This window comes from Cibotium barometz, chromosome 4 (assembly GCF_041138505.1).
Source record: "Cibotium barometz isolate CiBa-2024 chromosome 4, ASM4113850v1, whole genome shotgun sequence".
Taxonomy (NCBI): Eukaryota; Viridiplantae; Streptophyta; class Polypodiopsida; order Cyatheales; family Cibotiaceae; genus Cibotium; species Cibotium barometz.
Window position 1 is genome coordinate 47,931,656 of NC_141049.1, and position 18,137 is coordinate 47,949,792.

Here is an 18,137-nt window from a genome sequence, read left to right on the forward strand (position 1 = left end):
GCGGACCCACTGTTTCACTTGAAGAGCTGAAAGGATTGGTGTAGAAGGTTGGTCTCAGATTCCTTCGAGAGCCACTAACATACCATTTTGAGCAAATTGTATAGAATGGTTCCGGAAACTGATCAGGGGATCATATTGATACAAACATTCTTGACCAAGGATCATATCATAATGTGCCAAATTCATGACTTGGAAATCCAATTTGTCACGATAGTGCTGAATTCGAAAGGAGAGGTGTTTGACAATGGTGTTACACGAGGATGTGGAACCATCGGCAAGCTCTACTTCATAAACAACCGTACTTGGAGAAGTTCGAATCTTCAATCTCTGAGTCAAGGTGGTTCCCACAAAATTATGAGAACACCCACTGTCAATGAGCACCTGAATAGGGTGACTGGAAATAGAACCTTGAAGAACCAAAACCTGAGTAGACCGCTGAGGCAACGGTGAGGAGGCAGTTTGTGCTGTAGCAGTAGCGGTAATTACTGAAGCATGTGCAATAGCATGGTGATTGACTGCACGCTTTCCTTTGTCAGCAACTAGGGGTTTCTCCGCAGAAATGGGGGGTTCAGCATTAGAATTCTGTCGATGGGTTGGTCTTTTGGGGCACTCAAACCAACGATGAGGTCCATTACAAATTGTGCACAATCCTGTCTTTTGTTGATCTCGTCCAGAAGGAACAGTGGAAGGACGAGGATTGCGAGATTGGTCACGTCTTTGGTCCCGCCCATGATCCGAACTGCGTGGTTGGAAGGAGTTAGAACGTCGGAACCGAAAAGAGGACGATCCTTCTGATCGGCGAGGGTGTTGAGAATTATTCCATTGGGGATTAGACCGGGAGGTAGAAGAGCCAGATGACTCTCTGCGATTATTTCAGCTCATACGAGATCCATTGGCTTTCTGAAAGTCATTAGCTCGACCGGAAGAGGCCGAATTTCGAGAATTAATGTCTGCAACACGCTCGGCATATCGTATGGCATCGGCAAGATCGACAGGGTTATATTTCTGAACATCGGCACGCAGTGTGGGGTTAAGCCCTTCAACGAAGGCATGAAGTTCGTCCGCTGGGGACAAAGAATCAATCTCCAGTATCAAGTTGGTGAACTGGGAGATATAAGAGGCCAAGGAACCAGTTTGGTCCAAATGGCGTAAGTGAGTACGGGCTTGGAAATCCGCATTGGTAGGTATGAACTGCTTACGGAGGACCCGCTCGAATTTTTCCCACGTTGTAACTGTTTTTCCAGCGTGCTGTCGTCGTTGCCACCATAATAAAGCAGTGTCTTTGAGGAGGGATACCGCAAAAGTCACCTTTTTGAAATCAGAAAGAGTCATGGTTTCAAAGTATAACTGCAATTTGTAGAGCCATTGGTCTAAGATGCGCTTATTGCGCTGACCACCATAAGAGTCAGGGGGTTTAATTTCCAATTTCTTTGTTTTGCTGGCTTGTAAAAGACGATAAAGAGTTTTAAGGTTGTCGCCTTCTACCTCGGAAGGAATGACGTCTTCGTCTGCTGGTACTGTTGCTGAAACATCTGTTGCTGGTACGGAACTTGTGTAGGAGTGGCGATCCGTGTGGAGCTGCTCGATCTGAGAGACCAAGGATGCCATAGACTCCTGGAGTTGATGTTGGAACTGTTGTTGGAGTTGCTGCAAAGCTGACTGCCATTCTGGAGGAGTTGGTATGTCAACAGGTTCTGCCATGAGAGGAGATGTTGATGTAGAGGCTTCTTCAGGGTGATGAGGCTCTGGGGGTTTTTGCTACTGACGACACCGCTGGGCTCTAGTAAGAACCATCGGTTGGAGGGTGCGGCATCTGGAAATCCCGAGAGGAGAGGCTACGTACTGGTGAAGCGGCTATAGACCATCCAGTATAGTAAGGGCGATCCTTTGGGACTGGGCTCGCACGAGAGTCTTTTACTAGAGAAGAAGGTACAGGAGTAGGGGCAGCTACTGGTGTCAAGGGTGTATACTCCGGTGTAGAGGGGCGCACCGTGAATGAAGATGGATGAATGTCCTCTGAATAAGTGCAATATTCATGAAAAATGATGCTACACTTGGGGAGGATAGCGCCGAGATAAGGATGACGCCTGAGTATAAAACAATAATGATCCAGATCCTGTGCAGAAGTACGAACACGGATCACCCACATGTCGAATTCTTGGAGGTGAGAAGTCGGTGTGGCTATCTGTATGCGGTAATGAGTGGGCTGGAAAAAGGGGGGCACACTCACTGGAACAGGGGCTGGGACTGGTGGAGAAACACGGGTAGGAGAGGGCACTATGGACTGAGAGGGTGTATCCTGTAAATAACTGAAGTCATAGGTTTCCTCTGCCATAAGCTATTGGAGAAGAGGGTAGTGTGTGTCCACGTGATCCCGTAAAAAGGGGTATTGGCCCCGAAGGAGTGGAGAGCCCGCAAAGGAATGAAACGGCGGGTTGCTGATATGTTAATACTCCACTTTATGTGAAATGTGTATACTCAAGAAAATGGAAAGATCACACCTGAAGGAGGTTGCCATAATAAATAGTATTGCTGGAGAAGAAGCACCAAGGTCGTAGCTGTCAAGCCGCGGAGAACACCAACATAGACCGCAGGAGCCTAGCAATGGAGAAGGTTGCTTTTGAGGAAGGGAGGCGGCAGCAAGTTGGCGCGCAGAAGACCAAAGCAGGCGCCATTTCGTAGGAACCCGTAAGGTAAATATATGGTTTTTTTTTTTAATGCGCTGGTCGGCTGGCCATTGGGTTCTCCTTAAAAAAAATCGTGGACACGTGGCTACATAAGTGGCAAGTTCACTTTCAGTTTCATCCATATGATGATGGAAAGAAGATCCAATTAGCAGCAGGTTTCCTGTCCGGCAAAGCTTTGCTTTGGTGGAAGGAACTCAACCCTAAGCCAACGACTTGGGTACAATTTGAAGACGTCTTCAAGAAGGAATTCCTCAAGAAAGAGGATGATTATGATGTTGTTGCCGGGTTTTCAGCTTTGACCATGACCTCGCAGCACCTCACTTATGAGGTCTATCTCCAGAAGTTTCGTGACTTGCAGATGAAAGCTACAAAGATGGATCCCACTACTCTTTTAGGGTTCTTCGTAGCTGGTTTACCAGACTCATACCGTTTACAGGTTAAAAATAACAAATGTAAAACATTAGACGAGGCCATTCATTCAGCTCGTATCTATGATGATACAATGGTCTCTTCCAAGTCGAAACCTGTTTTACTGAGCAGGGAAACAAGCATAAAAGAAAGTTCTCCGCACCTATGGCTAACACGACAGAAGGAAAGTCTTTGGACCAACCTTCGAAGAATTCAAGTTTGACACCAGCGAAGAAGAAACGACTCCTTAGGGCTTTAAAGCTGAAGAAGGAAGGACGTTGTTTTATCTGCGAAGAAAAAGGACACATGCGTAACGAGTGCCCAAAGCAAAAGGGTGCCAAGACAAACGTAGGACCCAAGCCAAAGGCAGCTAACCAATTGTCTTTGACAGGTACGTCAATTACTGTACTTTCTCGTCCTAGTACTTGTTCTGATTGTCTGTTCAATTCTAAAGTATTTGGCTTGCATGATCTGCTCCGAGTTTATGGAGAAGTGAATGGCCATAAGATTCACATTCTTCTAGACCCTGGTAGCTCACACAACTTTGTTAACTACAAACTTGTGCAGAAATTGAGTCTTGATACGACACCCAGCGATCATACCTATGAGGTACGCCTACCTGCGGGAAGGCAAGTTTGGGATCGAAAGGTGGAGATGTTTCCAATCCAGATTCAGGACTACAAAGATACTCTGGAATGCTATGTAATGCATCTAGAAAATGTAGACTTGTTATTAGGGATTGAGTGGTTTAAGACTCTTCAAGTCCAGATAGATTGGTCTAGTCATATTTTTTCTTTTCAGCATAGGCACACCAAGTATAGTATTTTAGGTGATTGTATACATCCCTCTGAGGGACCTCTTGTAAATACAATTGATTTTGGAAATATAATGGATTCTTCTTTGTATACCGCTTTCCATTGTGTATTGATTCCACTTTCTTTATTTCTCATACCTTCCATGGATGTCAATGAATTAAGTGTGTTTGAAAGCAAAGAGTTACAGAAGATACTTGATTCGTTTCAAGACGTATTTCCTAAGGAACTGCCATCGGGTTTACACCTGAACGGGCAGTAGATCATCATCGTATTGACTTGATCCCTGGTGCTCATCCTGTCAGTATTCCACCTTACAGGATGAGCCAAGCTGAGGAAGATGAGTTGGCTAAACAACTCGAAGATTATTTAAGGATGGGCCAGATCCGTCCTAGTAAATCACCTTGGGGTGCACCTGTGTTGCTTAGGAGAAAGAAGGACAATACATGGAGAATGTGTATAGATTACAAAAGATTGAACAAGCTGATCTTAAGAACCGTTATCCTCTCCCTAGATGAGATGACCTGATTGACCGGTTAGCAGGAGCGAAATATTTCACGAAGATAGATTTACGTACTGGTCATCACCAGATACGTATTCATGAAAGGCATGTCGAAAGAACCGCCTTTCGGACTAGGTATGGCCATTACGAGTTTCTCGTATTACCTTTTGGGTTAACCAATGCTCTAGCCACTTTCCAGCAAGTGATGAACGATCTTTTTCATGAACATTTGGGGAAATTTGTGGTCGTGTTTCTGGATGATATTTTGATATATAGTCGTACTCTTGAGGATCATGTCAGGCACCTCACGATTGTCTTATCTATTTTAAGACAGAATCGACCTTTTGATGCAGTTGCCCAACTGATTGGAATCGACAAACCTCGAGCGTTGGCTGTTGCTTCTTTAAAAAGCCGTAGCGCTGTTGTTTTCGATGATGAGGGCACGTGGGTCTTCACATGGCAGCCTTGTAGGCTATCCTGTGAAGGGAACTCCGATGATGTGAGGGCATGGAGCCCGCACTAGTGATGTGAGAGGGCATGCAACCCGCACCAGTGATGTAAGAGGGTATGCAGCCCGAGCAAGTGATGTAAGTGGGCATGCAGCCCGAGCAAGTGTTTTGAGGGGGCTTGCAGCCCATGCAACAGATATGAGGGGGCATGTAGCCTGAGGAGATGATGTACATCGACATGCAGCTCGAGGGGATGATGAGGGGTTTTCAGCCCATTTGAGAGATGCACAAGATCTTCATGCATTGTCGGTGGTGTCTCCACCTTCTAGGTATGTTCCTGCTCCTAAAGTTCCATCCAGAGTGGAAGGTGTTGCACGGGAAATCAGCCCTAGATCTGGGCATCGTCGCCATCGTAGATATGACGAGGAGGATGATGTATTAAAGCATCGGGATGCTCGTCATAGCAAGAAGGCCAAAGAGTTCAAGTCAGGGGACAAAGACATCAAGTTCGAGAACTATAATGGAAAGTTGGATACTACCAAGACACTTGCTTTCATAAGGCAATTTGAAATAGCCTCTCAGGCATGTGAGTATGCATCTTAAAGAGACTGCAAGTGATTGGTGGATAGGACAGTTGCCTGTACATGGAGCGCTTTCAAAGAGCAATTTTATGATCAGTTCCTTCCTCCTCACTTCAAGAAGGATGTATGAAAGGAATGGGATTGGTTAACACAGGATGAAGGCGATCTGTTTCCTCTTATGTTTCAAAGTTTTGGCGGATTCTTCTTAAAGTCACACCTTTCATGACGACTAGTGAGGACGAGAAGAAAAGAAAGTTTGAGTCAGGGCTGCAACGAATCATTCAAAAGAGCCTTGCAGTGTATCCCCACAACACCTTATAGGAGCTCATATACTCGGCCACTATTTCTGAGGAGTTGCATGGTAAGGGAGCGTCAAAAAGACAAGAATTCAGCTCATACAAGGGAAAATTCAGAGCTGGAAATGAATAGAAAAGGGATGGACAGCCACCTAAGTTTATGTCTAATGAGTCCAAGGATACAAAAGGGGGCTCAGAAAAGAAGCCGGGGGGTAAAAAGGATAATTCTAAGCTGTCCAGACAGCATATTTTTGATTGCATGAGAGAGGGGAAGTGCTTCACATGTGGGAGCAAAGATCACATGAAAGCTCAATGCCCCCAAAATCTCAAAAAGAATAATGTGCAGGATGCCAAACCGAGTGTGAATGTTATACCCGATGTTCAGGGTAACACTGCACATGAACCAAAGAGCAGAATCTTATGCAAAGCTTGGGGCAAGTTAAAGGACTAAACAACTTTATTCCTTTTTGATAATGCCTCAACAGATAACTTTATATCCATACAGATGGCTGCTGCTCTTGGGTTAAAGCCCGAGGAATTGAGCATGGACTTTCATGCAGATGCTGCCTTTGAGGGCAAGGAAGTTAAGGTCACTCCCATCATTGGGAAGCTTCGCATACACATACAAGGATATTTGGATTATGAAGACTTCCTTGTGGCACCACTTATGGGATGTGATGTGATACTTGGGATGCCTTGGCATTATCGTTTGAATTCCAAGATTTTGCACAAAGAAAAGAAAGTTATGTTTACTTATAGGGGTAGGAAAGTTTGTATTGATGCGGGTACTACTGGGAGTACCATACCCGTTGTAAGCTATATATCTATTTCAAAGGCAATAAAGAAATCAGCTTGTTCTTACTTGGTCTTTGTACGTGATAATATATATATATATACCTAGATGAATCCAGGAACATGTCCAAATTCACCTTTTAGGAACGTGCATGTTATATACTCATGGTAGTCAACCCACAAGACTATATAACTATCAACTCCATTGTGCATAGTATGGACTAGATACTACGACATCCCCACTAACGTCATCAGTGCCTAATTGTGGGTGTAGAACTTTGTATCAAGATATGCTCTCACACACGCACTCCACACTGGCACACACACACACACACACACACACACACACACGAGCATATATTCACACAGCCCTTCGTAGTGAGTTTTTGTCAAACCTCCGGAGATGCAAGGAAGACTCAGCCATAATGAAGCCTAGCACTAAGGGAAGTAGCAAATAGAAAGAATTAGTACAACAAATAAGTAGTTGATAGGGCAAATGCACCGCTAAGATAGAAAGAACTAGCACAATATCAACTGGCCGCAACTCGAACGAAAACTTCACAATGTGAAATTTACATGTTCGCTAATACTGCTGAATTATATCCCTAGATGAATACAGGAACATGTCCAAATTCACCTTTTAGGAACGTGCATGTTATATAATCATGGTAGTCAACCCACAAGACTATATAACTATCAACTCCATTATGCATAGTATGGACTAGATACTACGACATCTCCACTAACGTCATCAGTGCCCAATAGTGGGTGTAGAATTCTGTATCAAGATATGCTCTCTCTCTCTCTCTCTCTCTCTCTCTCTCTCTCTCACACACACACACACACATACACACACATAAGAGCATATATTCACACAAAGCCCTTCGTATTGAGTTTTTGTCAAACCTCCGGTGATAATGTTGAGCAGAAAAAGGATGGAACATACAGAATGTGTGTTGATTATAGGGTCCTTAACAAGATTACTATCAAGAACAGATTTTTGATTCCTCGAATCGATGATATTCTTGATAAACTTGAGGGAGCTGCTTGTTTCAGTTGCATTGATCTTAAGAGTGGTTACCATCAGATTCGAGTGGTATCTCAAGATGTGCACAAAATGGCTTCTCGAACATCATTTGGACTATATGAGTATTTGGTTGTGCCATTTGGACTTACAAATGCTCCCACCACTTTCAATAGAATGATGGACATAATTTTTAGACCTCACCGCGAGTTCACAAGAACTTTCTTTGATGATATTATCATTTTTTCAAAGAGTGAGACTGAACATAAAGAGTATCTTGCCATTGTTTTTGAAGAGCTAAGGAAACATAAACTTTTCATCAATGGAAAGAAGAGTGAATTCTTCTTGTCAGAAATTCACTATTTAGGGCATATTGTCTCCAAAGATGGAGTACACATGGATCCCGCAAAGATTCAAGTCATCAAGGATTGGCCAAAACTGCAGAATGTGCATCAAGTTAGGAGCTTTATTGGTTTATGCTCTTATTATCGTCGATTTATTCGACACTTTGCTTTCTTAGCTTTTCCCTTACATGATCTAATGAAGAAGAAAGTAGCATTCCGTTGGTCAGATCTCAAAAAGACAGCTTTTCAGAAGTTGAAGGATGCCATTATATCAGGGCTAGTTCTTATTATTCCAGATTTGCATAGACGTTTTGTGGTCGAGTGTGGTGCATGTGGAGATTGTTTGGGGGATGTTTTGAACCAAGAGGGACATGAAGTGGCTTTTGAAAGCGGCCGCCCTTTGGCAGCTGCCAACTTAGTGAAGCTGAGAGAAACTACACCATGACCGAGAGGAGAGAAGGATTAGCCATGGTATACACTATCAATATGTTTCGCCAATATATTTTGGCGACTAAGTTTGTTTTCTTTGTAGACCACCAAGCTCTTATGTACCTGGTAAATAAGCCGTGCATGACAAGCAGAATCACCCAATGGTTGCTTATATGGCTCGAGTTTGACTTCATTGTTTACGGTAAGGAAAGTCTCTCAACATTTCCTAGCAAACCACATGTCAAGGATCCCCAACGATGAACAACTAGTGGGAGAAGATGATGATTTACTAGATGCTGCCTTATTTTAACTATGCTTGATTCCTGAATGGGGTGAAGAGGTGGCACACTTCTTAGCCAAGGGCTTACTTGTAGATCCCGTCCTCGACAAAGACTACGCCCATCGCCTAATCAAACAAGTGACCTCTTACCAACTCATTGCAGGCCACCTTTATAAGCAAGGGAGGATAAAATTCTACGATGCTGTGTCTAGGAAGTTGAGTATGTCTTCCTTCTTGAATAGGCTCACTCTGTCTGTGCTAGGGGGGGGGGACTTTTTAGTGGATATCACTACTACGAGGAAGGTCCTCATGGCTGGGTTATGGTGGCCCACTCTAATGGCAAATGCAATAGAATACATCAAGATATTTCATTTGGCCAGCTCTACGCAGGGATATTGAAGCTTGTGTGCGAGAGTGCATAGTGTGTCAGAAAGTCAAGTTTGACAGACACAAGGCACCTGGTTTGCTTTAGCCCTTACCCATTCCACAGGAACCATGGGAAAGCATTGCTATGGATTTCATTATGGATTTGCCGAAATCGGGACATGGAAATGATGCTATGAAGGGAGAGAGTTAGGGTTTCATGTGGGAGACACACATAGAGAAGAAGGGAGAGAGAGAGAGAGATATGTGGGGATAAGTCAACTCAATGTATGAGTGTGTGACTCCCCTATCACACATGTATATTTGCTCTAGTACACATAATGCACTTAGTACATTAAAAGTACTAAGTGTACTATGTACTATAAAACACATGGGCTAGTACACACTATAAGGGTGGGCATAATGCCTTTACCCCAACAACCTCCCACTTAAAGGCAAAGTGCCCTTAAATGAAGGAAAAGAAAAAAAATCAGCATGTACATGATAATATACAAGGCCATATCAAGGCTGAAACTGGCCTCATCCAATGCCCATCAAGTGTCTGCAATGAGCAAACCGCTCTGGAGGGAAACTCTTTGTCAACAGATCAGCCGGGTTGTCATCCGTATGAATCTTGACAAGCTGAATTTGCTTGTTCTCTATCACCTCTTTGATGAAGTGATACTTCACATCCACATGCTTCGTCTTTGCATGAAAGACAGGGTTCTTTGCCAACTGGATGGCACTCTGACTGTCACAATGCAACAATGGAATATCCCCTGTATAACCCAAATCAACCACTAACCGAGATAGCCATAATGCCTCCTTGCAAGCCTCTGTGGCTGCAATATACTCGGCCTCTGTAGTAGATAAGGCAGTGCACTTTTGCATCCTGGATATCCATGACACAGCACCTCCTGTGAATGTAAACACATAACCGGTAGTAGACTTCCGGTTATCTGGATGACCGGCATAATCCGAATCCGTGTAACCATGCACTAATGCATCCTGTTTGCCAAAGCAAATGCACATATCCTATGTGCCCTTTAGGTATCTCATGACACCTTTCACTGCTTCCCAATGCTTCTTGCCAGGTTTGGCCATGTATCTAGAAACCACTCCCACTGCAAATGCAATGTCCGGCCTGGTAGCAACCATGGCATACATGAGACTGCCACAAGCTGAAGCATACGGAATCTTGGCCATATCAGCCCTGTCACTATCCGACTGTGGGCTGTCCATAGCACTGAGTTTCACATATGGAGGCAAAGGAGTACTAGTCTTCTTCCCCCCATCCATATTGAACCTCTGCAAAATTTTGCCAATGTATTCCTTCTGAGATAAATACAACACATGCTGATTTCTGTCCCGAAGTATCCGCATACCCAAAATGTGATTTGCATCACCCAAATCCTTCATATCAAAGGTCTGATGCAGCCTCTTCTTCAAGGCATCCATCTCTTTACGAGATTTCTCGGCAATCAACATATCATCAACATACAAGATGAGTATCAATAGACTGCCATCCAAAGCTTTCTTGGTGTATAAGCAGTGATCTATGTCACTCCTCCTGAAATCCTGGGATTTCATGAATGTATCAAATTTATGATACCATTCCCTTGGTGCCTGTTTGAGCCCATAAAGACTCTTTTTCAGCTTGCATACAAGCTTCTCCTTTCCATTCACTGCATAACCCTCTGGCTGTTGCATATGTATCTCCTCATGGAGATCACCGTGAAGAAAAGCAGTCTTCACATCCATCTGAATCAAATCCAGATCATCATGAGCAACCAAAGCTAATACAGCTCTAAGTGTGGTCATTTTGACCACTGGAGAGAAGATCTCATCAAAGTCCACACCATATTCCTAGGGCACTTAGTACATTAAAAGTACTAAGTGTACTATGTACTATAAAACACATGGGCTAGTACACACTATAAGGGTGGGCATAATGCCTTTACCCCAACATGCTATATGGACTTTTATAGATCGTTTTAGCAAACAGGCACACTTTATTCTTGTGAGGAAAACAATCAAGCCAGAGCACAAGGCAAAGTTGTTCTTAGCTCAGATTCTCAAACATCATGGTATGCCCAAGTCTATTGTGGGGGATAGAGATCCTCGGACTACCAATTTATTTTGGCGGGCATTGTTTGATAATATGGGCACAAAGCGAAGTTTTTCATCAGCCTATCATCCTCAAACGGATGGTCAGAGTGAAATTGCAAATTCAGCTGTGCTTGACTTGCTTAAGTGTTATGTATCTGAGCAGAAGTTAGATTGGGAAAAGTATTTGCCATTGGTTGAGTTTGCATACAATAACACAGTGCATTCTTCAACTAATAAGGCTCCATTTGAGATAGTCTATGGCAAGGTGGTGCTTTCACCTATCTTACGAACAAAAGATGAAATCTTTGCAGTAGATGAGTATGTCCGTGATTTGGATACTGCATTTGCACAGGTTCGGACAGCCATAGAAAGATCTCAAGCTAAGCAAAAAAAAGGCAGCTGACAAACACAGGCGAGAGGTGGTTTTCAAGGAAGGTGATTGGGTATTACTTAAGTTTGAGAAAGCACGTCTTCGGAAGCGGCCAGGTAAAGAAGGCCGGTTTCCTAAGCTTTCAAACAAATATTATGGGCCATTTCTAATCTTGCAGAAAATAAATGAAGTGGCATATAGATTGGTATTGCCTGATCACTGGAAAATACACAATGCCTTTCATGTCAGTTTGCTGAGGCCTTATGTGGGACCACCTCTTATGGAACCAATTTTGGAAGATCCACTAGAAGTGGATGAACTTGAGGAGGTATTGCAACCTGAACAGATAATTCTTCTTCATAAAGAGCGCAAGCGTGCAGGTGGCAAGCTAGTGCGCAGGTATCTTGTGAAGTTTAAAAACTATTCGGCTATGGATGCAAAATGGATGGACGAGGATTATTTTGCGGATTATTCAGAGCTTCTGAAGGCCTACTTGAAAGCTTTTCAGTTATAGTCAACTGCTTGGAAGGCGGGGGGGAATGTCACCAAATTCCTTAGAGCTTCTATTTTTCTATGTTCATGTGTGGCATGTGGAGCTTGACATGACATACATGTATGGCTGTTGTAGCTTGACATTGTGTGTCTGTGTGGCATATGGAGCTTGACATGACAGTACATGTATGGCTAATGTAGCCTGACATGATAGTACATGTGTGGCTTGTGGGGCTTGACATGGTGTGCATGTATGGTTCATGTATCCTGACATGATATAATTCTCTGGGACTAGCTATCTTGGAGATCTTTTATATTTATGTTCTGGGAAGGTTCCGGAAGGATCACGAGCCCTGGACATTGTATCGGATACAATTGAGCAGATGGGTGTTTCTTCCAGTTTAGCTGTACTCATGTGTGTGCATGACTTTGATTTTATCTTTGGATGACTTGTCTTGTTTGCCTGGACAATGCTTTAGATTTCTTCTTGCATTGTCCATGGGGCCGGGGACGCTTGGGCACCCTGTGGACGTGTATGTGCACACTTGTTTGGGACTGACAGGTGGTCTACATGTGTTTTGCAGGTGGTAAGTATCCCCAAAAACTCAATTTACAGCTTTATGAGTTCACATGCTAATAATTATTGGTGCAGGTTCACACTCACTTATAAGTGACCAGACAACTTATAAGTGAGTACACATTGAGCAGGACTTATTTAATACACGTGGCGGCCAAAAGCTGGGCACTGGACAATATTTGGCCCTTCTTCAAGTAGGCACCCCCTTCTGGACCTAAAAAGCACACGAGTGAGCTATTTCCGGCGGGGAGCCTCTATTATTGAGAAAAACTCAAGATTGGAGGGGGGCGCATGCTTTTTAGTGGTGCATGAGGGCTGGTCGGCTGGTTTTCAGCCTGTTGGCAAGCTTCTACAGCCATCCATCGCGATTGAAGTTCACTGGGTGCATGGGAGAAGCTGGCTGACTCTTTCTGTTGTCTTCTACTGCTAGCCGCCTGGTTTTATAGCCTGAACAAAGGCTGCACAGGGGATAAAAACAGAGAGGAGGAGCTGGTCGTGACGATCTGCACAAGTTTCCTTCAGACCGGGAGCTTGAAGGTTTGTGTGCTGCTGTTGGTCGCATCCTTTTGTGGCTGCTGAGGGCTGGTCGACTGTTGTAAACAACCTTCCATGGTTGGTCAACTTGCCCTGTGAGCCAAACAGGAGGAGAGTGAAGACACAAGGTTGTTCCGGACTGATGCGGGAGTGCTTTTATGCTGAGGATTTGCAGCAAAACTTTGCATATGTATTTGTTTTGCTTTCATATTGTACTGAAAGAGATAGGTGCTAGCCAGTGGAGAATCCCTGGGCACCTGTGAAGTTGTATTTGGAAGCAGACTCCTTTTTGGTAATCTAACCATAAAGGGGGGGGGGGGGGGGGGGGTTCAGCCCATCTTCTGGCCCCTAGTGTGGTGTACTGTGTAGATTTGTCATCTCTTCTTGTTTGGCATGCTTATATGTATTTTCAGTTTTCACGATTGATAAGATTTTCCGTGTACAGTTGCCCTTCCGTTTACCGAACCCAAGTATTGCAGAGAATCAAGACTTGTGCTGTCAAATCTCTTTCCTCTCTTCCTTTTTTTTTCGGTGAAATAATATTATATTAGAGGAGGAGAGTTAGATACATATATTGACAGCTTGGTAGTTCAAAGAATCATGCCTCTCTTGGTGCATTTTGAAATTTTAGTAACAATCAAATGACTTATGGAACAGTCAGAAGCAGTCGCATTGTTTTTTTAAAATATAAAGCTTTTTTTCATTGGATTATTTGCACCAGAAGTTGCTTGATCAAATGATACAGTCAGAAGCAGTCGCATTGTTTTTTTTTAAATATAAAGCTTTTTTTCATTGGATTATTTGCACCAGAAGTTGCTTGATCAAATGATACACAGTAACTCAAAAGGAGACTTGCATTCTTTTGGGATTTTTCAATGTTGATAATTAAAAGCTTGAAATTTATTTATTTCAGTCTTTGAAGATGCTCATTTTTGTGTCTTGTAGATCAGGGGCTGATTTTTGAGTATGTTAATGCATATGACAGTGTTATCGGGATTGACACCTTTGGTGGGTTATAGAGCTACTCTTGCTTTGTCGAGTTATCTTCTCAACAACATCGCCTTTTTACTGTCTGCTATTTTCTTCCACAAGTAAGTTCTTTGTTTTCTCTTTTAGAGTTAAGGCAGAAAAGGGAAAAGGGGGGGGGGGGGGGGTGTTGTGTGTGCGTATCTGTTCTATGAATTTTGAAATTTTAAAGACACTCTTTATGTAGGGATTTTCCCATTCTTTTTGAATTTTAGAATGCCTTTGTATGCATGTTTTCAATAGCTCGATGAAAAAGTAAACCACCTTCTTATAAACTTTTGTGCTATCTTACATTTGAAATTGCCCTCCCTGCTCTCTTTTATTGTTTCTTCCAAGAAGAAATGCAAGTGTGTCAAAAAGCTCTTTGGCTCTTGCTGGAGTGGTCAGAGTTGAGGAAGCCAGTAGAGGGTAAAGCAAATTTAGATGCTCATGGATTGAAGTGCAAAATTGTACTTGCTGCAGTGATGTGTCTGGCTTTCATTGCAGTGATATCTCATGGTGGTTGCATCTTCAGGGTCTCAAATATGATATTGAAAGATGAAGAGTTGGCATTTCAATCGACTGCATTTTTTTGCCTGAATCCAGCATCCATCTTCTATGCATCAATGTAAGATTACACCCTCATCTTTTTTGGAGGTTTCAAATTGTAAAACACCAGCTGATTTTTTGTATTGGGGGTTTTTATGATTCAGATATTCGGAGAGCCTGTTCTCTCTTCTTTCTTTTGCTGGCTTGTGGGAGTTTTTACGTGGTTCACGATGGAAATCTGCATGCTTATTTGCCATATCTGCTGGTGTGAGGTCAAATGGTGTATTGCATGGAGGTTTTCTCCTCTTCCAAGCCATGCATGAAGCTTTCAAGGCTTCCCATCACAGGTGCTTTAAGGTCGGTTGGCATTTTACAAATATTTTGGCCTGGCTTTTTGACAGGCAGGGCTTAGTTCTACTTTGACTAGTTAGCATAAGGGAAAATTCCCTATCTAGACACACACACACACTTTTTTTGTGTGGGTAATATCCAGTGCAGTATTTTTATATGCTCATAAATTTACATGATGGGAGGTCTCCAAAATGGAGAGTATCCCAAAGATCAGAAACATAAAAAGAAAAGCTCTATGCAAGAAGCATCCATATCATCCTCATGGCAGGCATCATATAAGGATTGCCGCAATGAGGCTCGGAAAGATTCATATGACTTGTGAATTTGCCGACCCAAGTATGCCAAATTATGCTCACTCCAGATTGTCCAAAGAGCCCAATATCTCACCCAAGAGAGAAATAGTGAGTATTGAGACAAAGACCTCATAAATCTGCCAAAGAGCCAGAAATGTTTCCCAAATCTGTGACTTGGGAAACGGAGCCGAAGATAATCTGAAATTCTCCTGAGGAGGATCCTAGAACACGAGCAGTGCCAAAGCAAATGAAGAACAGTCTCTAAAGGAGCCTGACATCTTAAACATGTGGATGGTGCAATGCGACGTTTAGCAAGTGTGACCCCCACTGACAATGTGCCTGTCATACATCTCCAAAGATAAAGTCTTTGTTTCAATGGCATTTTACACTTCCATAACATCCCGAGATTCTTCCGCCACCATGAGAGGGGCTTCCTTATATGCCACAGAGAATTAGCATGTTGCTGAATCCATGGAGCAGGCTGAAGAAGCCTGTAAGCTTTGATGGAGGTTAAGGCGGGAAGAGGAACAGGATGAGTGCATGTAGCAGAGGGTTGCAATTGCCAATCCGTAATGTCTACCACAGGAGGAACAGGTAGAAAAGGATGTAATAAATCAGCAATTTTCTTCCATATAGACCTATGATGCATTCCCAATGCATAGGAAGCAGTGGCATGAGGAAAAGATAAGACATAGCCCTGATCATCTACCACATCATGTATGTATCTAATTCCCAATTTCATGAGATTGTATGCCCGAACAGGTTCCTGTAAAGCGAGTGGAATGTCAAAGATGGCACTCCAATGAATACTTTCTTTCCTCATTGAGTTTGTCCCCGAGCAATTATCAGGAGCCCATTTGACCTTAGAAAGTACTTGTTTCCAGTCAAGTATCAGAGCAGTAGAGAAAGGACAGCCAGGTATCTTCCCTACAAATCTCCCAATGACAACCTCCAAATGATCAGTAATCCAATGACCATAAGCACAAGTCTTCATGTTGACACACATGGATGCTAGCATACAAGTCCATGGTTGTTGTTGGCGGAAAAAAGTATGCAGCATAGTCGCCTTCCTTGCAAGTACATGATATCTTATATTGAGGACATTAATTCCACCATGCATCCTAGGAGAGCACACTCCATCTTCATCAGTCTCAATGCTTTCACAGCAGTTTTTGTCCTCCATAACATCTCCATAGCTTGAGACATAAAGGCTGAAATATCCCTGGAGGACCAATGCAGCAAAGGCAAATAGAACTGGACATAGGACATTACAATGGACTGTACTATTCTGAGCCTGACATGAAGAGGCCAAGTAGAAATCTTCCAGTATTCCAGTTTATGTTGAAGTCTTTGGAAGATCCATTTTAGCTGCTGCTTCCTGGTGATATGCCATCCTATGGGATATCCCAAATGCCTGACTACATCTTTGGAATGCACCACCTGACCCGGCCAAAGAATAGAATGCCAGTCACATTGTTTCAGGGGAAGTAATTTAGATTTGTCAAAATTGACATGCAATCCCACTGCCAAGCCATACAATGAAAGAGTGGTCATAAGCATTTGAACTTCCCGGGAAGAATTTTGTGGCATAAAGAAGGAATCATCAGCATATGCTTGTGCCAAAAAAGATGCAGCCCCAGGGATTTTAAGACCAGTCATCTGTCCTGTGTTTGTAAGATGATCAAGATACATTAAAAGGGGATGGGTCGCAATGGCATAGAAGAGAGCACTAAGAGGACAGCCCTGTCTAACTGATCAACCCAATGTCCATGACCGAGACAGATGATCCCCAAGAATGCACTGAGAAGTAGAGCCAGAATAAAGCCAGTAAACTGCATTTGCCATCTTGGGACCAAAGCCCAACTTGGTCATGATTTGAGAGATAAAATCCCATTGAACAGTGTCAAATGCCTTAGCAATATCCACCTGCAATATAAGCACATCTTGATGCGAATACTTAGCATATTCAATTGCAGTCAAGGCATTGGATATATTGTCATGGATTTGTCTTCGCGGCACAAACACACACTGATGAGGATGAAGTCCCGCATCCAGTATCATGTGAAGCCTATGCACAATCATTTTGGTAATGAGTTTGTAAACTACAGGCATCAAAGTAATAGGCCTCCAATTTGACATATGGTCACACAGATGTTTTTTGGGCACAAGTTTGACTATGCCATGCTTCCAAGAGTGTGGCAACTGATTTTCTTGCCAAGCAACATTGATCATTTGCAAGAGGACTTCTTTCAAATCATCCCAAAAAGAAATATAAAATTCCACTGTAAGGCCATCCCAGCCAGGGGACTTGTATTTGCTGAGGTGGAACAATGCATTATCAAGTTCTGTGTCAGTAAAAGGTCTCTCCAAGGTAAGAGCATCATCCATTTCCACTATTCCAGAAAGGACACACACACACACACACACACACACACACACACACACACACACACACACTCTTTAAAAAAAAAAGTGAAACCACTGCTTCATTGATAAAATAAATGTACAATTATAGCTGTCCTAGAGTGGGATGGCCAAGACTCAGATCAGAAACAGTGGGAAAACACCTCAAGCTGCGGAAAAGCAAGCTCTCCTAGATCATAAGAATCTCTGAGAGACTGATAAAGAGATCAAAAGGATCGACATGAACAACATAAAAAGCAGCTGATTCCGGACATGATAGATAGTTTAGAAAGCTCAGAATCTGGTCCAATCCAAGAGAGTTGACCAAAAAGCCAAAACTGTCCCCCAAAAAGTCTACCTGGAAATCGTGCACATAGGCTCCTTGACAATCTGTCCAAGAGGGCATGAGCGTGTGAGCAGTACCAGAGAAGAACGGGCACCTTCTCATATGGGTGAGAGCATCGCCTACAAGAGGCTGAAGCAATGC

At 43.1% G+C, this 18,137-nt stretch overlaps 1 protein-coding gene across 2 annotated transcripts in view; it reads left to right on the forward strand.

The window, feature by feature from the left end:
• LOC147639337 (transferases, transferring hexosyl groups) overlaps positions 1–18,137 on the forward strand; it is an 86,961-nt gene that overhangs the window by 26,238 nt on the left and 42,586 nt on the right. For both annotated transcript variants that reach the window (XM_086790140.1, XM_086790145.1), the window contains exons 2-4: positions 14,035–14,140; positions 14,590–14,682; positions 14,768–14,960. In XM_086790140.1, coding sequence (XP_086646266.1) covers positions 14,035–14,140; positions 14,590–14,682; positions 14,768–14,960 — 392 coding nt within the window. The remainder of the gene's footprint in view (positions 1–14,034; positions 14,141–14,589; positions 14,683–14,767; positions 14,961–18,137) is intronic.